Here is a 24,147-nt window from a genome sequence, read left to right as displayed (position 1 = left end):
CCCATCCTTCTGGAATGGAAACACTGGTTGCCTTGAAGCTGTAGATGTAAGTCGCATGCTCGTAATGCATGCTCATTAACTCGAAATTAAGTCACAATCGTGCGTTGTTTAGTAAAGTGTTTTGTTAGTATAATTCTGACTAAATCATGCAAATGGCTTGTGATTATCACGGAAGTGACTTAAGCAAAAATTGTTTGAGAAAACAGCAAACATTTCCATTACAGTTCGAGCGAGTGAACACGTGTTCGAGGTTTGATTCCTCGATGCCTACTCTACTCTTCCCAAATATCAGCGAAGATTGGATGCTTGTTCATCCACCATTATCCGATGACATCGCCATCACACTAAGGTATAAAAAGTCATAAATCTGTTTTAAATTTTCAATTGATACGGTTGTTTTTGTTTATCTGTGCGTGACAACTTATGGAACCAGGAAATGTGGGGACACCATTGACCTTTCCCAATCCGCTGAAACACCACGTAAGCTATGAACTTGTAATAAAATGATATAGATTGAGATTAATTATTCTGATTCATAGTAGATACCTTGGTACTCCTCTAGACAAATGTGAACCACATGAATGTTGGACAAGGAACGCTTACAAAAGGTAGGCCATCATAAAATACCTACAGCTTTTGCACATCTTTTTACCTTTAACCTTCAGTTGCGAAGTGAGTGTGTGAAAACTTGTGCTTTTTAAACCTGGTTGCCAAGTTGGATACTGTGTAATCGTGTTATACTCCCCTTTAAAAATTAAGGCACAGTACTGACTAAGGACAGTGGGGAAAAGACGCGTGCCTTACAATCAAATTAAAGATAAAAAGGGAAACGTACAAAAAGTCCTGCAATGTGTCGAGTATGGAGATGAAAAGGCAAAAAAAAGAAACCAAGATAGCAGGAAAAATCCGTTTCCTGTGTTTCGTAAAACAACAGATTAGCTCTATCAACAAAAGCCCGGCTTGCCGCTGGAACCTTTGAAATCTTTGATTAGAGACTTTTCTCTCCTGAAAAGAAGGGAAGGGAAGCTGGAATAGAAAAACCCTTTCTTTGTCTATGCCAGTAACACACGTTCGATGTAAATCACCAAGCGTAGGGTTCTACCTTTTTTTTTCTTCATCTTCTATGATTCACCGACTTTGATCAAGCGCCGCCTTTTTTTTTTTCAAATCTTTTCTTCCTTGTCTTCTCCTGCCAGGCTGGTTCGACTTTTTTTCTCGCTAGCGAACACAGCTGTGTTGCTGGTCGTTCCTCCGCTAGACTGGCTGACCGTAACTGAATCAGGGAAAAATGTGTCAAAAAAAAGCGCCGAGTAGCGCGGCGCCGCCACTTACATAACGAATCGTCTCTAGCTGACTTCATCACTTATTCATGTACCGAATCCACTCGCCGTCCCATTTTCCTCCTTGTGATTTGCTCGTCTCCCTTTTTAAAAAAAAAATATATTTCCCAATTTCTTTTCTCTTTCGCCCGTTTGACAGAAAAGGCACAATTTTCGTGTGACCCAACAAAATTGGAGATGATTTGTCTCTTGATTGGTTGCCCTTCCAGTTTGGTCGTAGACGATAGGAATTTCTCTGCATTCGTTAAAATGCAATACGATGTCTCTGTGTGTGTGGGCAACGATCGAACGAGCGCGACGCTAGCAGTTGCAGATAGAATCTTCCATTTAATTCTTAAAATGATTAGTGCTGAACATACTCCATCCTCACCGTTTGCTGCATTGACTCTATGTATACCGAACATGGAGCAAGGGGCGGGCAACGGGTAATAATTGATAGAACTCGAGGACCGTCACCCGTGCCACGGTGTTTAATGATTCAACGAGGATTTAAGTTGCCTTCCAATCAATATATTGGCAGGCCATCTCGACTCTCTTTTCTCTCGGTTGTGTCGCGTTCACCGAACGTATTCTGTGTGTGAGTCTTTTTTTCTCTCTCTTCTCATCCCCGGCCACCGCGGCCAATCATCGATTATTGACGCTCCAATTATTTGGTTTACCGGCTATGGACGTCACTCTCACCGCACAGATATGCATAACACATCGCTCGGGCAACATAACGCAGGGTCCAAAATCAAATGTCTAATATTATACTTAATAGAGTAACGATCGCTTTGATTCTATCCCAACTTGAAATGTGCAATTGTTTTTATTTAACATAAAACAAATGCAAAATTTTTTTTTTTCAAATCTTGTTGCCCTTGTCACATTGTGATCCGTTACGATTAGCGCTTCGTCCTCACTTACCTCCAACCAAAAGTTTTGGTTGTAACACAGTAGAGAGCCAAACCTTGTCACTTAAAGCCGACTATCGCCATTTTCGAATAGAGATTTCCCTTCACTGTTGTGTCTGCGCACTGCGAGTATCTACTTGACTGGCAAACTTTTTTTTTTCTTTTTTTTTATAGACTATCTCACTAGTATTATCAAAGCCACTTTTTGTGTTGTCGCGGGAAAGGTGTTGGGATCTTATTCCCAAAAGGCAACAAAAATGGTGACACATCTAACGAGAGGAAAGAGCTTTCTTTTCAATACACACGTGTGTGTGTGTCAGTGCGTATCCGGTAGATTACCTATAGATAATTTACGCAAGTTGTAAAGAAAAGGTGTGCGCGCGGGGTGTTTTTGCCACCTTTTCCGAAAGTTGCCTAAATGGATCGTTCGTCAGTAAAGCAAAGAGAGATAGGAGAGGGGAGGGGATGTAGTTTCCGGAATCGAATTCGTTCCGCGTACTCTTGACGTTTCCTTTTCTTTCTATTTGGTTGGTTGGCATTTTGCTCCGTCACACGATCCCCCGCGGCCCTCTCGTGACTAATAACCGATGATTTGTCTTTTTTCTTTCCCTTCGACTCTTTTTTTTGGCTTTTCTTTATTTACAGTTTGTGTGTGTGTACTAGTCCGTGAGGAATAAATAACACTTAAAAAAAATGGAATTTAAGTTGGGATACCCCGTAGAGTTGCCCTCGAAGTGTCAGTCCGTTGCGTATAGAGTTTGCTTACACACAATCGGTGCCGGCCTCCGTTCCAGTCACGTGACCTTCTCCCCCCACCTGCCAAAGATATTTTTTTTTGAGTAAGGGGGGAAACATTTTTATTTTATTTTATTTTTTTTTTGACGACAAAACACAGCGGGCGATCTTTGCGTCAGGGCAAACACACGTCGATCTGTATACACACCGTTATGTGTTGAACAGCTGTTTCGTCTTTCACCGGTGCGGCCTTTCTTTTTTGTCTAGTTATTCAAAAAAAATTTCCCCCGTTGCTTCTTTTTTTTTTCTGATTTCATAGATTCAGTAGAAGATTGTTGAAGAATAGCTAGTCGAATGTCAACACGTCGTGACATTTCCCTTGATCTCGAACTCAGCTAAAGAATATTTTTATGTATTTAACTATGAACTTTGATTTGTTTGCGCGTTCTTGTATTATTGTAATCCCATTGACGCTGGGCGCATCGAGAAGCTTCACTTTTGATTAAAAATGTCTGGGACCTTTTGATTGCTTAGTCCGCTCCTTAATGGGTCGTAAGGGTTTGGCATCCATCAAACTCCGAAAATCTCTCGCTTTTTTTTATATATATTTTGTCTCGAGACAACGTGGCGTAGTTGAAGGGGAAAAAAGAGCCCGTTTGGGAGCACTTTGCTTTGAATCTCAAATCGAAAGAAAATCAGACACAAAGAAAAATACGGTCCCAAGTCATTAGCTATAGGCCGGTAGTTTCGACCCACAGCAACCAACTGTAGTATTTTATTGTTTTGCAAGTCGGCACGCCCAAATAGTGCAGCCGCACATTTGATCAACTTTTTGTCTTTGCCTCTCAATCTCATAAACTATCTATATATATGTATACAGTCGTGTGTATATATATATTGTTATGGTGTAGACGTGACGAACGTACACAATCGCGGATGTTCATTTTTCTTTCCTCGTTCGGGTCTGTCTATTCCGGATTTTTTGTTGTTGCCTCTTTATCGAAAGAAAGGGCAAAGGGGATAATCTATTGATGATGTGCGTGTCGCTTCCAACATTGATTCGCGATCGGTAACTAAAGATTAGAAAACACGACAATCATCTAAAGATTCTTTTTTGGAAGGTCAATGAAACAAATCGGTTCTTAGCCATCTCTTCTGTTTGTTTTTTTTTGTTTTTTTTTTCGAATTGAGTATCGTAATCGTTTGTATTGCCTACTTGGATGACTATTAATCCCCTTCGGTATCCCATCGAGAAATCGCTATGAATCATAAATACGTATGATGGCTACACCTAACTCATAATTTAGATCTTTCTGCCCTGCCATCTGAATGTCCGTGCTTTCATTTTTGTTTCCGTTTCCTTTTTTTTTTTACCGTTCTGGATGAATAACGAACGTAGACCACCGCAACCCAGAGGTTGCGTCTCAGACAAGGGAACCTGCGTGTCAGTTTTCTATAGAAACTACCTCCTCACCCGTCATAGACTCTTTTCGGGTTGCCGTGTACTAGCGAGAGTCTATAGGACGTGCATCTTGCACGGTGGGCCATCAGTATCCTCGACGTCGTCGACAGGGTAACACACAACGCCGCTCCATCTTTTATTTTATTTCGCCCTCCTCACCGTAATCTTTCTACAGTCGATTACAGTTTTCTCGTTTGCGAGGTACTTTTCTCTTTCAAGTAAATGATTTCCCATGTGTGATGGATGAAGTTGGTCCCAGATTACCCGCGTTTTCGACACATGTCCAATAATTGTTTTTAGAAGATTACGTTTGTCGGCCCTTTTTGAATTTTTATTGGACATTTGATTGCTCCCTTTTGCTGTTTGCAGAATGGCCCAAAATAGGTCCGTTTGAATAGTGATCTGCCACTTAAGTGCGTGCGTGCGTGAGCACCAGGTGTAGCGAATCTTCTCACTTTATTGGTCGACATCTTTTTTTTTTTGTGTGTTTTGTTTTTACGTGTCCTTTTTTTTTCTGGGAGATCCCCTTGCTTGTCCTTGCGTGTCTCGTGTGTCGGTGCGGCAAAAGAAGAGCACGTGTGATTTTTCCCGCGTGATCGTGCCGTATCATCCCCCCCTCCTTGCTCGAAAAAAAGAACCGGCCATGAAATCTCTGACAGCCTTCGTCTGCTTCCTCGTACTGCCAGGTGAGTGGTGTGAGCGTCACGTCTAACTGGCGGCACTCCATCGATCGTGGCGTTTTTATTGGGAGATTCTTATTGAATGTCATCCATTTACCTGGTTGATGTGTACGTCTTAGCCTCGTGTTCTTTTTTTTTTCTTGAAGAATAGTTGGCGTTTTACAAGTTGCATGAAACTTTAACTCGATGTAGAAACCCCGAAGTATACTAAAGAATTATAGACGTAATCTCCGTAATCTTTCATCATCCGCGAGGGTTCATATCATCCACAGCAAATCCTTTCTTTTCTTTATCGTACATTTTAAAAGCTTTTTTCACCGAGGCAGCGCTACTAGATTAGCTTACTGGCCTATAATTTCTTGCCCTTTCTATCTATCATCCTTTTTATTTTTTTTTGTACGTTTGATGTCTATCCTAGAAGATGGGCTTGGAAATGTTATTTATTCTTCTGTCTATAAAAGATTCAATCATCGATCGTAGGTTAGCGCAAGTACGACAAGCTCCCTACCTGTTTGTTCTTTTCTTTTTTAATGTCCAGTATTTCTGTGGTATCTCGTAATGATGATGATCGGATAGGTTTTCTTCATATCATTGACCGAAGTGGTACAACTTTCTTGCCCCACTTAATCAATGTTTCTTTTACGTCATTAAGAAACGGATGCGTCCATACAGCCGTCGTTCTTAGACACAATGGCGTCAAGGAAATCAACACCGTCCATCAAGGGCGTCGGCTAGTGCGATATGTTGGCTTCTTCCTCGTTCATCTTCAATTAAAGTGACTAGCTGCCATACGACTATTCCTTTTTCTGTTTCGGGAGGGAGTATCACTACACCGGAGGAATAAGCAAAGGTCGATGGGTTATAGATGAAAGCGCACCATTTGATATAGATCGTGTACGTACAAAAAAAAGGGCGACGCTTATTCACCGCGAAATGGGAGAGAACCTCATCGTTTTTCATCATTAACAATTGTTCTTTGCGTTGGGTGGGCGTGTGCGTTCTTTTTATCGTCCCCTAATAAAATAAAGAGATGCGCCAATGTTGTATGTCTTCCGTCCCTATTACGTTCCCCTTTTTTTTCTCTTTTAATGCATGGCAGATTGGCGTGCCTACAATCACATTAACGCGTGTTTTCCTATTCCTATTTTTTTTGTTACTGGTTGAAAATAAGCAACAGCCGTTGTGTTTTCCTTCTGCAAAATCCTGTCCCCCATGTGCGGAGGACTCTTGTCGAGTTTCCTTTCTCATTCGTCAATGATGTCGAGTTAGGGGATTTCGTGTTACGCGAGCAGTGTATGCGGCAGCAAGATGGAGAGCAAAAGGTCTGGGATTGAATATCGAGACAATCAAACGCAGAACCGATTGAAACAACAGAAAAGGTGAACGCGCATCCGCCACACGAAAGAAGGGGGGAATACCGCGAATCCGATTAAGAGCTTTTCGTTTATATGTAACTTTTTTTTTTCTTCTTATTCTTTTTTTCGAGTAGATAAAATATCGTCCTTGGTCTTGCAGGAAATCAAAGGTAACGCACACGGGGAAAAAAGAAAAAGAGAGAAAGACAAAGAGTGAGCGAGATGGAAAGACCGGTGGGTATTGCATTTTGTGCCCGTCTATTGACGGCATCGCCAGAAGAAGGCCGCAGGATCTGTAGAGTCACTGTATCCGCTTGGGGAATCAAATGGAAATGGGAGTCCCGACCCGGCCCGAACGTCCGAAGTAAAATGGAAGACGTTTTCGTTGTAATGCGCTTGGAAAAAAAAAAATCTACTACTAGTACTAGTAGTGTTGCTGCAAAAGTGTTATGCTATTACTCTCTACACTGCTGCTGGTGATGTGTGGAAGAAGAAAAAAAAAAACTTTATTTATTTTATTTTTTTGGCGTTGGGGTAGTGCAGATAGTTCTTGTGTGCCATTTGCCGCCGGCGAGTGTCTGTGAAAAGTCGTTTGATCTTTCACCCACGTAGAAACTACTAGTACTACATTTATATATAGTCTAGTGTATCACCTTCTATGCGCTTATATGCGGGCAGGGAGCAAGATGGACAGAATAGAGCATTATAGCAATACACGCACACACACGGAGAGATAGCGAGTCCGTATATGGATTTATCCCGAATAAATCCCTATATCTCTCTCTCAATGCTTGTTCGTAAACTTTTCGTCGAACCTATTTCTCTCTTTAGATCAGTAAGACGGAAATCCAGTACCGGGCTCTTTTTCTTCCTCCCCCTTACACACTCTCCAGTATTATTGCTAGGGCAGTTTTATAGGTTAAAGCCAAAGCTGTAAGCAGTTTTTTTTTTTTCAGCACACACACAGTTGCTGATTGGTATTTATCCCTCGAGTATTTTGGAAGCATCTTTTATTTTATTTCTTATCATCTTTACTGGTAGCTTGAAACTTTTTTTGACATTTAGAAGGGAATGAATAATGTTAGAGTTTTTCTTTCTTTTGCCAATGTTTGATTGGATCAAGAAGGGAGGGGAGCATACCTTTAACAATCCAGGACAACCAAATGATTCAGCTCCTGGTGATTGTTTATCCCTCCTACTCGCTTTTGCCAACTGCTGTTTGTCTATTCTCGTCTTGTTCGTCTCTGTTGCCCCCCGGTACTTAGTCGCACCCTGAGGATTTAATTATTAAATTAATCCACCCGTGTTTCCTTCCCCGTTGCTCTAACTGTGTTACACGGCTTGCTTTCCGCCTGAGCACATCTGAACAGTTTCTTTCAATGATTTTTCTTTTTTCTTTATTCTCAGCAGGATCGTTGGCCAGTTGGGAGGAATGGTGGACTTATGACGGCATTTCAGGTAAATATATATACATTTTCTTTTTTTAACTTTTCTTGGTGTTTCATATTTAAAAAGTCAAGTTCGAACCGTCCATGTGTGGCGTGTCGTTAAGTTCAAAGGGCAAAAAAGTAATGCTGAATGTCATGTCAGTCTTAGTTTTAAACATAAAAAGAAACCCAAACAGCAAAAGATTATGATTAAAAGTGTAATCCTTGTTTCTGCCAAATTTTTTTTTTCGTGTTTTGTTAATCATAAACAAGACAAACAAGGAAAAGAAGAAAGGGCTCGTATCAGATAGTGCTAGGAGAGGAGGTGGTGTGTCATGGCTCCGTTGTCGCTATTGACACATCAAACATGTTTTCTATTGTTTGCCACGTATACCCTTTTTTTTTGTGTGTGTTTTTATTTTTCACGAGTGAATATTTTATTTTTTGTTTTGTTTTGTTCTTGTCGTCTTTGGTCTTTTTCACGACCCGATGCTGTTGGCAAGAGCATTGTTCCCTTGGTTTTTCAGTCTTGGTTGACAATTGCGAAAAGAAATGGTTTAAGAAAAATAATAATAAAAGACATGGGTGGTGGGGGGTTCGCACGTGACTATACACGTAAGAGGTCCTCCCCAAATCCCTCTTGCTTTTTTTTTTATTCATTTCTTTTGATGATGATGCTGCAAAAGCAGATGCTGCCAACACAAAATTCCCTCTTTTTTTTTTTTAATTCCCTACCGTTTTGGCTCACAAAAGCTTTTCCTGCCCACCTTCTTTTTTCTTGGGTGGCCTTACACAAAAGAGGAGGAGTAGTTGAAAGAAGAAGAACCTTTTGAAAAATGAAAAGAGAGAGAAAAAAAACGAAAAGATTTGCGTACTGGCTTTGACTCAATGATGGCTTTCTCGATCATCATCATCATCACAGTCTATAGGGATCGTTATATTATACGCTATGCATAGAACGGCAAAAAAAAAATGTTTTGATTTCAAAATGTCCTTTTTTTCCCCCTGGATTTATAGAAGATTCATAACGTCCAAAACTCTCAACAGGATATCTCTACAAAATCCTCCTCCCCCATCTTTGCCCATCCGCCCAAACGTGTATACATGTTTGCATAATAACGTGGGCAATATTCTCTATGCAAAAATGGCGGACGATGTTCAAATATTTCCTCTTCGATTCTTGTAGAGATCGAAGATGGAAAAAAAAAGAAGTTTTTAAGTATATAAATCCCTACTTTGCGCACGCTTCTCCCATTTTTACTTATACCGCCCCCCTGGACCTCTTGGCGCATTAATAGTCCTCGCAAAACTTGATGAAATATTTGAAGAACGCAGTGAGTGGGCGTGTTTTAATAACTTTATTCAAAGAATCTTTAAAAAAAAAAAAAACATGCTGCTCCATAAAAGAAAAGTGCTTGTGGTTTGCTGCATTCCCTCTTATTTTTACAATAAAGATAAAACATATATATTTTGTTTTTAAACGCAGGTCCGTCATTTTGGGGGTTGATCAACCCGCAGTGGATGCTGTGCAACAAGGGACGGCGCCAGTCGCCCATCGATATCGAGCCGGCCAAGATGCTCTACGACCCGAATCTAAGGCCGCTCAGCGTCGACAAGCACAAGGTACGCATTCAACACACAGCCGTTAATGAATAATTTAGTTTCTAAATGTTTGGATGCGGAAAAGAAAAATGCCATGCCTAACCGGCACGAACCATGCGAGTCACGCGCCTTTTTTTGTTAGGGTTGAAAAGCAAAGAGCTCAAGTGATTTGAATATCTTGGGAGTGACAGAGGTTTGGTTGTACTAGAAAAAGAAAGTTTTTTTTTTCGCGTGTTAGATAATCTTGTGTTAAAATTCCCTGACGTGGCACCAGCCTCAGACACTCGAACAAATAACGAAAAAAAAAAGGGAAAGGGGGGGGGGGAGGAATCAATAATCGACACTTCCGATCGCTGAAGGTTTGACGGGGATGAAGAGACGCTCTGACCTTTGAAATCTTTTTGAGAGATCACGATTTTTCGCCCCCCTCCCCTTTTTTTCCGCCAGCGTTCGTGTAAGAATAAAAATTTTGATTTCTCGTCAGTGGTGCCGTTCTTGGCAAAGAGAACACACCAAAGTGAGACATGGCTCTCTTTCACGAAATCTGGGGTAGAAATCCTTTAGGTTAATGCCAAAAGAAAATCGGGGGAGGACGTTTAAAAAAAAAGAAAACCCTACCCAGCTGCGGGGTCACGATCCCATCTAAAATGAGATTGCGGTGGACGATGGTATGACCTGAAAAACGTGGGGGTTATCTTTCTCCATTTAGCGGTGGGACACACACTTTTGGAATCAAGCCGATTGCACCGTTGTTTTCTTTTTAAAAAAAAGCGATTCGATGAGTCTTTTTTTTTTTCCTTGTGAGGAAGGTCGTTCACTTATAACTATCCTATCAGCTAGGATTTATCACCTGGTTCGCTTATCAGACCTCGAGAATCCAATTTCTGCTGATACGTACAATAAAGACGTTCTTTTAAAATCTTTATCTCTGCCACGTCACCATTTTTCCCCCCCAAACTTTTCTTCCATTTCTCGTGTTTTCGAAAAAAAAAAAAAGAAATGGCGCCGCGGAATAATTGAATAAGTAAAAATTGTGTCTACTTTGCTGTTGCCGTCGAATGTTGATTTATTGTTGTAGTCCGAGGGTTCTCAAACAGCCGCACTCGATCACAAGAGGTGAGACATTAGGGACGCCGGGCACGTACTTTATACGTACACACGCACATTTTTCCTCTGCAGGAACTGGTGAGGATGGCCGTGCGTGAAGGGACGCGGGAAATGAAAATAATTTAATGAAAAGAAAAAAAAACTGAGGGAGGGCGGAAAGACGTGAGGAACGTGAGGAAACTGTTCACACACAGGAACGTGGGGACTTGTCCAGCAAGGTCTGAGTCAATCAGTCTTGTGTTAAGCAATCTCGTTGTAACGAAGAGAGAAAAAAAAATGGATACTTTTTATGATGTAATTCATTTATGGATGATGATGTGCGTATTAGGTCTCTGGAGTCTTGCACAACACGGGCCAGTCACTCGTCTTCCGTCCGGACACGGGTCCCAAGCATTCGCTGGCCGTCAACGTCTCCGCCGGCCCGTTGGCCTACCGCTACCAAATTGAAGAAGTCTTTCTGCACTACGGGACGGACAATTCGCACGGATCCGAACATCGCATCCAGGGCAACGCGTTCCCGGCCGAGGTAAAAATTTCCTTTGTTTTTTTCGTTCACGCTAACGATTTGCACGCTCGGCCCTGCAGATAGTAGAGTATAAATTTTAACCATTTGAATATTGAACGCTAAAGTATTTTTTAAAAAAAGAATGTAATAATCAGTTTGATCCGCCACGCGCCCCTCATTTCCCTAGTACTTAATCAATGAAAGAGCAAGGCGTTGGAGTACCTTACCTCTTGTGTGTAGAAGAACGTGCTCAGGTATCCAGCAAAGGCGAACTCTTTGAAAGGGGAGTAGAAAGTGACGTGTAATCAACTCGAGAATTTTATTTATTTGCCGTTGCAGTCCTTTTGAAGAAGGGTGGCGGTGGTGGTAAAAGGTACGATGCGTTTAGAGATGGAGTGTCACTAACGCACGTAAAGCGAGCAGAAAAAAGCGGATTAATATCTGAACTTAACGGATGTTTTCTTTACACCCTATGTGGAAATTGTTGGCAAAACTGAACGTGTTTTAATTGTTAATGAATGGCTTAATATTGTTGTGTGTTTTAATAGATTCAATTTTACGGCTACAATGCGGAATTATACGCGAACGCGTCAGAGGCCCGTCATAAATCACAAGGACTTGTCGCTATCGCAGTCATGGTCCAGGTATTCTATCCATTTTTTTTTTTAACTGTTGTCTGCGTTATCCTTAATTTATTTATTGTTCAGATTGGCGATACTCCGAATTCAGAATTGCGTTCGTTATCTTCTCTTTTCGGCCAAGTCATCTATCGAGGTTTATTTTTTTTTTTGTCTGAATTTTAGAACGATGAATCACGTAAATTTTGATGTTGTTTTACATAATTAGGGCAATCGGCGGAATTGCGGCATGTCTCTCTTCATGCCCTCCTACCCGAGACGGAACATTACATGACGTACGAGGGTTCTACCACGCATCCGGGCTGTTGGGAGACAACGTCTTGGATCATTTTCAACAAACCTATTTACATCACCCGCCAAGAGGTAAGGAAAGCAGGTTTTCCCTGCCGATGCAATGGAACGGATATAGGATTTTACGCCTACGCCCCTATCCATCTATTATATGTTTTATTCACGTATTCAACTAACCAGGTTGAATATGTGTCAGCCCCAAAAAAGGCGCATTGCAGCCATTCATCTGTCATATTAAAAAACTTTTTCCTCCTTTACTTTCTTTTTCCGCGGGGTAACGCCGTTTTTTTTTTTCTTCCGTGGAACGAATCGTAATTTTCAACTGGGGAAAATAAATAACAGTTGTACGCCCTTCGTCGTTTGGTACAAGGGGACAGCGAAACGCCCAAAGGCGCACTGGGCAACAACGTTCGGGCGCTCCAGCCGCTCCATCACCGTACAGTCAGAACCAACATCGATTTCACCAATGCAATGGTACGTCTCTATTTATATATGTATATATATATATTTTTTTTCTTTTATGTGCAGCGTGTCTACTTTAAAGTAGCGATAGTCTATTCGAAATTTTCCCATTTTAGATGTTTATCGCGTTGGTTGGAAACATTTTGAAATTGATTTGTTGTGTTGTTGCCAGGAACGGGGCTGTGTTACGATGAAATCCGACTTGTCCTACAAGGCCAATTCGTGGAACATCGCCACAACGTGATCTTATTTATTTACAGGAGTGAAACTGTTAGGGCGGAGAGGGAGTTGTTCCCAAATCTAGAGTACCATCATCTTCTTTCGTTGAACTCAGAAAAAAGGGGAAAGACTATGATCAATTACAAGTCAATTTAATTGCGCTGAAATTGTCTTTTGTTGGCTGGTACCTGGTATGTACGTTTTCCTTTTATTTTTTTTCCTTCATTCATTGGGAATCGATAATTTGCAATAATACGACGACGTCATCTCCTTCTATTTCCTCTTCTCCTGCAAAAGAAAAAAAGAATCTTTTATTTGTCTAACTGTGTGCACTTTCCTTCTTCTCATTCTGTTTGTACATATCTACAATACATACACTCACTCACTCACTTTGACGGTGCCTATCTTATCAAATTCTTGCTATTCCTTGCTGTGTGTATGTGTCAAGTATTTGCTTTCCATATATCCACACTATACTACATCTATTTTCTGTATCGATTGGTTGACAGGTGCCGGGAAGCATCAACACCTAGCGTCTGCTACCTCGGGCCATTCATCGCGAAAGGAAAAAAAGGTAAGCGCCAATTTGATACCCTACAATTACGTACGATTTGAAAATCCTTTTCGCGGAACTATTTATTTATTTTTTTTTTTTTCGTTTCGAAATTGAATTCGATTATACGAGGCCGCTTGATAACAAACTGTGTAGGTTGAGGGAATCCATTATTCTAATGCTCGAAACTTTGATGCTTACGTACGGTGTCGAGTTAGGATGGTAACATTTCAAGATCAATGGACTGTTCGTGATGCGGCTCTCATTCGTGTATAGCGTGTGATGTGTGACATTAGAAACAAAAGTAGGGAAAACAGAGTTTGGGTGCGTCCGTTTTTTTTTTTTTGTTTCTCAACAAAAACACGCGGCGATAAAAAGCAAAAGGTGATGAGATGGTGGTTATCATCAACTTTTTTCTGTGTCTTGTTTTTCTTTCTTTTTTTAATATGTATTATTTGCCCGACTCCCGCACGATCCTTCTTGGTCGCAAAGGAGGAGGAGAAATGTTCAAAGAAAGAAACTTTTTTTTTTCCCAGTGAAAAAAAACGTGATGAAGCATTTTATCATTTCTAAATATATATCTAAAAAGAAAGTAAAACACGAGTTCGTCGACAGTAGTACCCTGTAGAAAGAGAAAAAACTTCTGTTCCCCAACACGCCACAAACACTTTCAGGTAGCACGAAAAAACAGATTGAATTAAGAAAGAAGAGTCACGCAGATAATAGTTAAAAAACTGAAACCTTTCCCTTGTTTAAAATAAAGGGTAAAAGATCCCCCCCATTTAAAAAGGGCGGGGCTTTATGCAGAATTATTTATATTGAAGGTAAAGGGAATTCCCGCGGTACACACATTGTCGAAACGGCTTAAAATGGTTTTAGCATGTTTGGTTTGTTGACGACCTTTTCAGTCATTTATTATTGACTTGAGTAGTGAAGAAGGGGAAAAAAAAGTAGGGCTCCGGGAGCGTTATCGGTGTCCAGTCTTTTTGAAAACTTAAGTTCTTTGCTTAAGAGTATAATGCGTGTGTAGAAATCGATTTCTATAATAGACGACGAACGGAATAAAGAAGAAGCTTAACCTGCAACCGGTTTTTTTCTGCGCTAGTTGAGGTTAGCTTGTCTTTCTTATTTAGGTTATGTCTATTTGTTTTAGGTTTTTCGTTGTGTGCGTGTTTTTGTTTTTGTTTTCAAAAAAATAAAAGCGATGGCAGTTGCACATTTTGAGGCGACGTGAATGAAATGAACAAGTTTATCATCGGGTGAGCGTCGGATGGAGCGCGTTGTTTCCGGTCGAGTCGTAACCCAATTGCCTAACATGTTGAATTTATTCCTTTTATCTTTTCGCGTTTCAACCTTATTTTTTTCCCGCTTCCTCTTTTAAAATGTATCGACATATCGATAGGATCTTCTTCCATTTTTTTTTTTTAACTAAACAAGAAAAAGAAACAAAACATAACAAGAAAAACCTCTTGAAAAGTTTGTGTTCCCGCTGGCAGTTGACTTGTGACGTGACCGGCATCGTCAACTTTTGTCTCGTATTCGCTGATCGTCGCGAACAAAAACTTTTCTTCTTTCACGCAGTTCTTCCCCTACCCCCCCCCCCCCCTTTTTTTATGTATTAAAGCACACATACTGTGCCCCATATCTTCGGGGGGCAAGAGATGGACTGCCAGCTGTTATAGGGTTTTGATGGATTAACAGGCCAACTGTTATTGTGTCGCATTCTGTTGCATTTATATGTAAGATGTCATCCGTGTGCGTGTAGAAAGTGAACACTTTTCTCGATTGCTTTTCTTCTATTCTGTGCGATCGAATCAACGTCTCTTAAAGTTGTCTTTCCATCACGCGTAACAAAAGCGAATTCTTTTCTACAGCCTCAATCTATCGGATGAGCGCATTTGATGTGCACGCCAATCATCCTTTATCACGGCAATTGATAACGTCAATCTTTATGGACCTTTTTCTTTTTATTGTGTCTTTCGTAACATCACCTTCGTTAAATTTGTTCATCGATGCGTCGTCATGATGGACCGCATCGACGTACTTGTTTGCAACGATCAAACGCAATCGCCTACGAAAATAATGCGCACTGCAAAGTATAGCACCGATCAAGTGCACCTTTTTATGCATGCATATCGTTTCAGGGAAAGAGAAACGTAGATTTTATTTTATTTTTTTTGGAGATGATGCGTCTATTCAATTTGTCTTCCCCACTAGCGATGGTATGGTACAATTTTCTTTTCTTATGCCTTTTTTGTATTACAGATTTTTACATCACTCTCTTCAATTGTCCCTCTTTGCCGTGTTGTATTGGTGCACATATATATGGATTCGAATATGTCTACCCAGAAATCTGGAGATAGCCCACGTTCACGTCGAGAGGCATACGATTGAATCATGCCTCCTTAGCTGAGAGGTAAAGATAATTCAAGATGAAGGGCCATCGTTGAGTGGCATTGAAACTAAAGTCTTTCTCATTCTTTTTTTTTCCTTTTTCAGGATCGCTCTGACACCTTGAAGTTAGTGTTATATTGTGTGACTAAAGTTTTTGGATGAACATGACAGTGTGGACATGAAAACTCAAATTGCCGCTTGTAAAAAGAAACGTGTGCCCATGTGGTAGGTACCTACTGGCGAGCGGGCGTCCATCGCATGGTTTCAAAGTTCATTTGACTTAGTTGTACCAGATTCTCTAATTTAATAATTCAACTAATCTTGCGTAAGCTCTGGATAGTTATTTCATGTGGGACGAAGTTGCGAAGCCAAAAGCACAAGTTTAATCCCCAAAAGTTTGGGTTTATCTTCTGAGGATGAACTGCTGCGAAACAACGACTTTCGTATGTTTGTGTGGGAGCAGATGACATCTAGCGTAGGAAGAAATGCTAGTTTACGGTACTTAAAAGTTTTCAGAGTTACCATTTTATTTCCTGTATCTTCTACAGTTTCGCCATGATCCAGGCTGCTAATCTAATGCTCTTTAAGTTAACCGAATCGCGAAATGTTGGCAAATCAGAACCACTAGCTATGACGATTTTGCCTGTTTCATCTGGTAAGACAAACTTAAATTACAATAACATAAAAAAGACATTCCTACACTAATATTCTTTAAAATTTAATCAGATTTCTTTTCAGAAGTTTTAAATGTTCCAGTTAGGGAGGAGTCTTCCACAGCCATCAATTATGCGAAATTGTTTTCTTGTGATGAGAATTTCAGTATAATGTTGACGGTCCATCATTTTATCAAAACTGTAAAAGATTAAAGCAAGCAATTAAGACCGTGACTAGTAAGTAGTTAATAAGTCTCATCACCATCAAACTTAACCTCAATCTTGCTTTCCTTTATGCATTATTCAGAGGATTCGACGTTACGGTTTTTTTTTTACCATTTTAAGCGGGAATAAATACATTTTGGAAATAATATTGATAAGATGAGTCAATGGTGCTGCACAAAGTCGGAAGACGAACGTCAAATTAACGAACTGATGTAATACTATTTGTTTCTCTGTAGGGAATCCGTCGTGTTTGTATGTGTTCGGCTACATTCCTAGATGAAGTACAAGCGCTGGCTGCGGCGTACATGGAAGACTACATATTCGTCACAACAGGCATTGTCGGTGGCACCAATCCGGATGTTGAACAGCTGTTTTTCAGTGCTCGAAAAGAGATAAGAGAGCTAAGCTGATCGAAGTTTTACAAGATCTCGGTGATGCCAAGACTATCGTTTTTGTCGACAACAAAAAGACGGCGGATTTCGTCGCTACATTTTTCTGCAATAACAACTTACAAGTAAGAATTAAACCTGTTGTAAATTGGGCAAGGTGTCTTAACTTTAAATAGAAGGTATGGGTATGGCAATCCGTTTTACCCAAAATCAAAAAAAATATCAGTCTTTTTTTCTGTTTCACTGCTCTCGCCACCTCCCGGTCAGATTTCTAGGTAATTCTCTACATACACTCACCGAATTTTTCTGCTGCATCGCGCTAGCGCTGTAACGTACTTTGCGTCGTCAGGATATTTCGTCATATTGTGGTTTCACCCCATCTATCATTTGTACCAATTGTAGATATTTTCCCTAACAAGTCTTCATGTTTACATTCTTGCCAGTGGTGCTGATACTTTTTTTTATCACAACCACTTGTTTCAGCTGTTCCTAGTATTGAAGTATTACTTATGCAAGTACTTAGAGAGGGCTGCCCGTTACAAAAGAAGAGCTTATCACGGTATGTTATGAAATAAATAGATTTTTAAAGAAAGAAAACTTTTAACATGTCCTATTCCTCATAGATGATGTGATGGTATCTTTGCAAAACTGGAAAAAATTCTGTGCTGTGGGGGCCTTAAGTATGTGCTCAAAATTTTGAAAAATGCGAACTGCAAAAACAGTTGATCAGAATTTCGAACGTCAAAAGTACTTATTTCTGGAAAATCAGTTAATCTACATCCTGATTTTCTGCTGTTTCATCAGTCACTATGCAGTGTGTTTGGACAACGGAAGCATTCTTGAATCAGACTGCTTCAGTTTATATCGAAGATGTATTGCTTGTCATGCCCGGTGACCAACTTCACAGGACTATGTTGTAAGTTACTATCACTTAACAAAGCCAAATAGGTGTAACAAAATGCAATTTTATAAATTTTTTATACAGAATTATTTTACTGCTTTGTTTTTTGTTGTACATTGTACAGCAAATTTAGATTACATGCCTAGCATGAAAGAGATCAAGTATATTACCGAAATTCGCTATCTCAATTCGCGAATTCCGAACTCATCTTCAGTCTGTCATTCTGATGCAGGGGTCCTGAAAGAAGTTGGAACGTTTTGAACCGTCTCAGCCAATAAGTCTGTCTTTTTTTTTTTGTGCCTGGAAACCCATGATTACAACTAATTAAAATGCCATTTATTGTGTTATTTGCATAGGTATTAGAAAATGGAAGTCGCTTAATGATGAGTTTCTTCGCTGCCCGTCAACTTACCATCCAAGCAAGCACTGTCTGTCAAACCATTAGCCGAATACAATTAATACCAGTAGTTCACCAAAACAAGAGGTAAAGAAGGATTGCACAGATCCTTATTGAATATATATTGATAGACAAACATTTAAAAATTGATTCATATTTCGTTTTCTTTAAATAGGTTAAGAATCATACTGAATCAAAAGAGGTATCCAGTCGAACCAAATTTCATAATAACGGTTGGAAGCCCGAAGGAATTTTTGAAAAATGCTTCCTGCCCATTATCTTCAGTCGTTGCTGCAGCCCGAAAACAAAGTATTAAAAGTTATATAAATTGAAGTGCATATCTGGGCTCCCTTCTTTTCTGTGGCCCCGTTTCCCTTAAATTTTTAATAAGCCCGTAGGGGGTCATGCCCCTACTGTGATCAGCAGTAAACGGTTGTGAGTGCGCTGTCCGGAAAGGGGACGTGGGGGTCCCCATGGTTCGATGATATCATTGGAGGGCTGTGGGGCTGCCCAAAAATCCGAATTAACGGTTAATCGCTCACGTAAAAGCTTGTCCGCGACCTTCGCTCTTCTTCCGGCTTCTCTTAGCCACGCACCGGGTAATCTCCCCGGTGAGTCAACTGAGGTAGTGTCTCCCCCTACCTTGGTTGACAGCAACTTTGAAATCGGCTATTTTGCCCTTTCAAATTTGCAAGTGTTTAAATTGTGCTGAATATTGTCAATACAAATTCTTTAAAAAAAAATCGAAACTTATCTTTTTTACTTTCGTGAAGTTTCTCTGTTTACTGGTGTGAACATTTCCTTGCTTAATTCGCAATGTCATTTTATGCACATACACGTTATATTTTCAATTTTTGCTGCGCCTTATGGGAGAATATTTCGTCGTTATGCGATTTCATTATTTATGGAACGATGCACTTTAATCTTACTTCATGGAGATTCTACAACTTTTAGTGCACTAATGATGTTGAATTGTATACATACATAGTGTGTCTAAATTGACATTTTGAGATACATATATTTATTTAATTTCACTTTGACTCTTTGGGGAATTGAACCCTTGAATTCTGGCGTGCGACGCCGATGCTCAACCATAGAGCCATGAGTCTTGTCAAGTAGGTAACTATTTTTCCATGTCTTTTGAAGGAAACCTATTTGCACTTGTAATAATATTGTTGTGCGTCCCAACTCAATTTAATATTTCCGTCTCGGAATGTCACCTATAAATACAATAGAGTAATTCAGTTTTTGGACAAAGAAATATTGTCTACAGTGGGAACCATAACTCAATCCTCTGGCACAGAGGATCCATACGTGATTCGAACTCTTGACTTTTGATGCTCGTAGTCAGACGCTCTACCTCAGAGCTATTAGTATTACATAATTTCCCGTAGCGTGCTAATAAGTTACAGCGTAACGTAAAATAAGAAAAAGTCGGGTTTATTTTTAAACCTGACTGTACATCAAATGGCCGTGTATGATAAGGTTATAATAATAGTATGTGGTATATCTTCATGCTATGATCTATATTTACCAGGTATACCTTCCCATTAGCGTGATACATAATGCTAATACTCTCTGTTAACGAAGTAGTGTCATTAGTAATAACTCAAACAACAATAAAATAAACAAACAAGCACGAAAGAAGCCACTACACCATTTTGTATATGGTCATAATGCTTAAAATGTTTGGCATATTAATGTTCATTTTTTAGTTTTTGCGAAATTGAAAAAAAAATTACCGGAAGTGACCAGAAGTAGACTATATCTCCAGAAATACTGGGCCCACAACAAAACAAATTTGATTTTCGTGATCCTCGTGAAATTTAAGGTGTGTCTAACCTATTTTGACCTGTTTTTGGCGAAAAGTCCAATTTGGCCAAAATCGCGATTTTTCCTGAACTAAGGGAAATTTGCGATTTTTCCTGAACTAAGGGAAATTTGCGATTTTTGACGATTTTCGGGTATTTTCTACTGACACATGGAATCGACCCCAAATTTCACGAGAATTACCAAAATGTGGTTCTTTTTTCATTCAGACCAACAGATAGTGAGTTATTAAGCAATTTCAAACCGGAAGTTATACCGAAAATTAAAATTTCGCAAATTTAAAAAATGAACTATGTTTTCCTTTACAAGGTACACAAGATCTGCATAGTTTCAGTCGTAAACTATAGTAAATTAACATAACATGGCCTTTCAAAGTTCGTAAAGTTCAGTTTTCAGGTACGAGCTGTATACCACTTCAAAGCACTACCATACACATAATAATCAAAACAAATGTTTCAAAACCATCCCCTTAATTTGATAGCCATCAGAATTAAGGCCATAGTGGAACAGATAAGGTTCTTACCAGAAAAAAGTAAACAGGAGATCCAATTCTTGCGGAATATTGATGGCAAATAGCACATCTTGTTAGAATTTCTTGAAGGTTTATTCCAATAAAAAAAAATCTTCTGTTACAGACTGTGAATATTTTGTTGCATTGAGAAATGAATGCTACCACGCTTGTAACAATGGCTTTATCCAGAATGATACAACATGAGACCTGGTTTTCCAAAAGTACGTTAATATTACCTTGTTCTATGCCCAAAAGATTACATTTTGTGTTTGTAACGAAGCAACGTAAAATTTGCACATCACTAATAGTGGTGGAGGTAAAAACAACAAGCAATTCCGACGAAGTAAACTCAAATACACGCTTTCAACGTAACAACAAAGTAAACAATGAGAATCAAATGTCAAAAAACAGTTTCGATTTCAGCCGTTAGAGGCTGGTGAACTTGCAGCACCGTCCGCTGGAAATTATGTTGCATATTTTCAAGACATCTAGTGGAGAAGTGACTAATTCCGATCCATTGTCATTGCCACCACGTCAGCTGTTCTTTCACGCTATTCTATCAGCTGTTTTATTTCGCGTGGCGTCTGGCTGAGGATGGAAGCATGAAATGAACGTCTTCCTTCTAGAAATTTTACCGTTGATTTCATCGTGTTTAGACCTGGATTTCGTGAATTGAATCTGTGCTTAAAGGTGAAGTAAGTTAGTAAAGGTATTATGGCAACTATTGGTGTCCAAAAGCATTCTGTAAAACATTTTAAATTATTCAAAGGAGCAGCATTGATTGGCTTAGCCACCACGTTTTTGATCTCGGTTAGTCGAATACACCCATTTGGGACCAAGGGTGCTACACGAAGACAATCCTTTGCAATCGATATCACAGCCTGCATGTCTTAAATCCAGAGTATATCAGGTAGTGTTAAGTGATGGTATTATTTAATTTAATCGTTTTAGCTTTGTTACTGTTCTTTTAGGTCCTAGTGATTTACCAGGATGCTGTAGTGGCCGCAGAATCACTTTGGGAAAGAAATAAATATCATTATTATTCTGTGTTACTGTAATAAAAGGCATCCAGTACCATTGTTGTGTTGTTGAATTATTCTTCCACACACAAGAAACAAAGAGGAGTTCCAGAAGAACCTTGTATAGGTTCCCTAGTGGGTAGTCAAGTCTATCACATTGTGAAGATCTTTTTGGATTTTTTGTAGACAAAAAGGAAATGTCTTTATTCGACTGTGAAAAGGGCTGTTCACTAAATATTGTCAACATCTTGAATTCATTTATATACATGGTAAGTGTTTACTATTAAAACTAACTTGATAAAGTAAAATGAAATACACGAGAAAATTATATAAATTTGAAATTATTTTTATTGTCCCACCTCCACCCTTCAATTCCACCACTATTTTACATCACATATATATACATACAAATACATACATAAATACATACAAACACTTAACTAAATTAACCCGATGGCTGCCACGCCATGCAACCCGTAGGTTGCTTAAACTACATTCGCTACACGTCGAGTCGGAAGGATCCCCGACCAAGGTGGGGCTTGTCCGAAGACAAGCCCGGGCTGGCACGGTGAAAGAGTCCATTCTGGTAATGCACACCCCAGGATATCTCTCACCGTGCCGACAAAGAGAAGTCCCTAATGGTGCATTGCCTAGCGCCTAATGGCATAAAGCCATTAGGCGCAATGGCGACTGTTCCCCCCATGGCCATGAGGAGAACAGCGCCCAAGTCCCTACATCTACAAAAAAAAATGGGACCAAACGGCGTGGCAGCCAACGGGTTAACTTACATACTAGACACATTATACACTACAAAATAAAATAATACCACGGAGACGATCCACGATGAACTCCCTCCATCGCCGTGGGATGTTTGATGAGCCGCGCCCTATTGTAGCCGATTTTTTGTGAATGGTGAAGGCGATAGCGATGGCAGAGACGAAGAAGGAGATGGCGAAGATGGCGATGGCGAAGATGGCGATGGCGAAGACGGTGTTGGCGAAGACGGTGTTGGCGAAGACGGTGATGGCGAAGACGGTTGTGGCGAAGACGGTGATGGCGAAGACGGTGATGGCGAAGACGGTGATGGGGAAGACGGTGATGGGGAAGACGGTGATGGGGAAGACGGTGATGGCGACGACGGTGATGGCGAAGACGGTGATGGCGAAGACGGTGATGGCGAAGATGGTGATGAGATGGACACGAAGACGGCCAAGGCGGCGATGAGATGGACACGAAGACGGCCAAGGCGACGATGAGATGGAGACGGGTACGAAAACGACGATTAGACGAAGGCAACCAAGACGGCGATGATACAATGACGAAGATAAAGAAGGCGAAGACGACCAAAACGGTGATGAGACAAAGGCGAAGATGGCCAAGAAGGTGATGAGGCAAAGGAAAAACGGCAATGAGACGATGGCAAAGTCGAAGACGGCGTTGAGGCGACAACCAGGAGTTTCTCATTGACTCTGCGTAATAGATGTAAATAAATCAGACCAAACAACAACATTTGATAAAAAAGACATTAAAGTATGCCTATGGTTTGGTTGGATTTTAAAAAATGACAAGTAAAAAAAAAGGCTAGCTCGGGTGATTTTCAGAGATTACTAGGACCATAATGATGAAGCTGACTGAAAAGAGAAAACTACTTCTGTAGAACAGCCTTTCTTCCTAAAAAACATTGTATGCTAAACAGTCATCAAGTGTTTTTTACCTTTAACTCTTTACAAAAAGAACTTATCCCAAACAATTGTGACAGCAATTTACTAGTTGGGTGAAGATTCGAGTTGTTCAAATAAGGGAGCATTTAGTACACCCAAAAAAGGTCATGATGTGGAATATAAAGATGAAAAGAATAAATAAACCACATGAACCTTTAGATATAGATGACTAAGACAGATGTCTTAAATAGTAAGAGTTCAAAAAATGGGCTTAAGCTTGAAACAATCTAGCCAATTTTTGTCAACTCAATTCTATTCATAAAACTCATTGCAAAATAATATTCTAGCATTAAATTACCAATGCTCCACTATGCTGTGGAGAAGAGGTGAGAGACACTTAAACTCAGAGAAATTAGAAGATTGTGACTATTAAAGCACAATCTGAGCATTGACTTGCTTGCTATATCCGTTCAACTTATCATTGCTTGTTAGCATAACAGACTTCCACCTTCCTAATTTTGCTAATAAAGCAAAAAAACAATGCTTGGATAAGAATAGTGAACAAATGTAACTTACTTGTTGAAGAAAATGCACAAAACAATACAAAAACTTTAAAAAACAACAGAGCAAAAATGTTTCCATGTCTACATAGCTAATGGCGGACATGACAGACGACGGTAGCATTAAACCTTAAGGGTTTTTGTTTTAAGCAGCGCAACAAAGGAATTTTAGGGAAAAAATATTTGAATACACTCACACTGAATAATCGACTTGATTTTTAAGTTAACGTATTTTTATGCAAATTTTACGGAAGTACACCGGAAGTATCCAGTAACTTCAGAAATACGAAGCACATAACAAAACGAATCAGACATTCGGAATTCCTATAACATGTAGG

General features: G+C 39.9%; 2 protein-coding genes and 2 long non-coding RNA genes across 7 annotated transcripts in view; all 4 read left to right on the top strand.

The window, feature by feature from the left end:
• Positions 1-189: 189 nt before the first annotated feature.
• On the top strand, positions 190-13,105 carry LOC130688981 (carbonic anhydrase-related protein 10-like). Of its 4 annotated transcripts, none has more exons than XM_057512005.2 (11): positions 190-349; positions 434-480; positions 540-608; positions 7,876-7,923; positions 9,379-9,515; positions 10,930-11,127; positions 11,655-11,750; positions 11,814-11,880; positions 11,953-12,107; positions 12,378-12,509; positions 12,670-13,105. In XM_057512005.2, the coding sequence occupies exons 3-11, from the start codon at positions 578-580 to the stop codon at positions 12,739-12,741; spliced, it is 936 nt and encodes a 311-aa protein (XP_057367988.1). In that variant the 5' UTR covers positions 190-349; positions 434-480; positions 540-577; the 3' UTR covers positions 12,742-13,105. The 4 variants fall into 4 exon arrangements, with proteins under 4 accessions (XP_057367988.1, XP_057367987.1, XP_057367986.1 ...); XM_057512004.2 differs by having other exon boundaries at positions 7,873-7,923; XM_057512003.2 differs by lacking the exons at positions 190-349; positions 434-480; positions 540-608 and adding an exon at positions 4,548-5,116.
• Positions 10,814-24,147, top strand: part of LOC130688324 (palmitoyltransferase ZDHHC15B-like) — a 24,105-nt gene continuing 10,771 nt past the window's right edge. Inside the window, exon 1 of the mRNA XM_059496970.1 lies at positions 10,814-10,819. The gene's annotated coding sequence lies outside the window, so the exon portion shown is untranslated. The remainder of the gene's footprint in view (positions 10,820-24,147) is intronic.
• On the top strand, positions 16,675-18,880 carry LOC130688982 (uncharacterized). The gene is made up of 5 exons (XR_009000599.2): positions 16,675-17,489; positions 17,554-17,846; positions 17,956-18,109; positions 18,188-18,315; positions 18,404-18,880. It is a non-coding gene; the product is annotated as an uncharacterized LOC130688982 (long non-coding RNA).
• Positions 21,151-21,646, top strand: LOC130689260 (uncharacterized). Its single transcript, XR_009000689.1, has 3 exons — positions 21,151-21,264; positions 21,339-21,479; positions 21,541-21,646. It is a non-coding gene; the product is annotated as an uncharacterized LOC130689260 (long non-coding RNA).

The sequence above is a fragment of the Daphnia carinata genome, chromosome 9 (assembly GCF_022539665.2).
Source record: "Daphnia carinata strain CSIRO-1 chromosome 9, CSIRO_AGI_Dcar_HiC_V3, whole genome shotgun sequence".
Classification (NCBI taxonomy): Eukaryota; Metazoa; Arthropoda; class Branchiopoda; order Diplostraca; family Daphniidae; genus Daphnia; species Daphnia carinata.
Note: the sequence above shows the minus strand (reverse complement) of the source record. Positions and strands in the feature narration are given on the sequence as shown.

Excerpts from the sequence above, each read along its gene's own strand:
- LOC130688981 (XM_057512002.2), top strand. The coding sequence starts at position 5,074 with ATGAAATCTCTGACAGCCTTCGTCTGCTTCCTCGTACTGCCAG. Across the intron at positions 5,117-7,872 it reads CTGCTTCCTCGTACTGCCAG|CAGGATCGTTGGCCAGTTGG; the intron begins GTGAGTGGTGTG and ends CTTTATTCTCAG. Across the intron at positions 12,510-12,669 it reads TCGATTTCACCAATGCAATG|GAACGGGGCTGTGTTACGAT; the intron begins GTACGTCTCTAT and ends TGTTGTTGCCAG.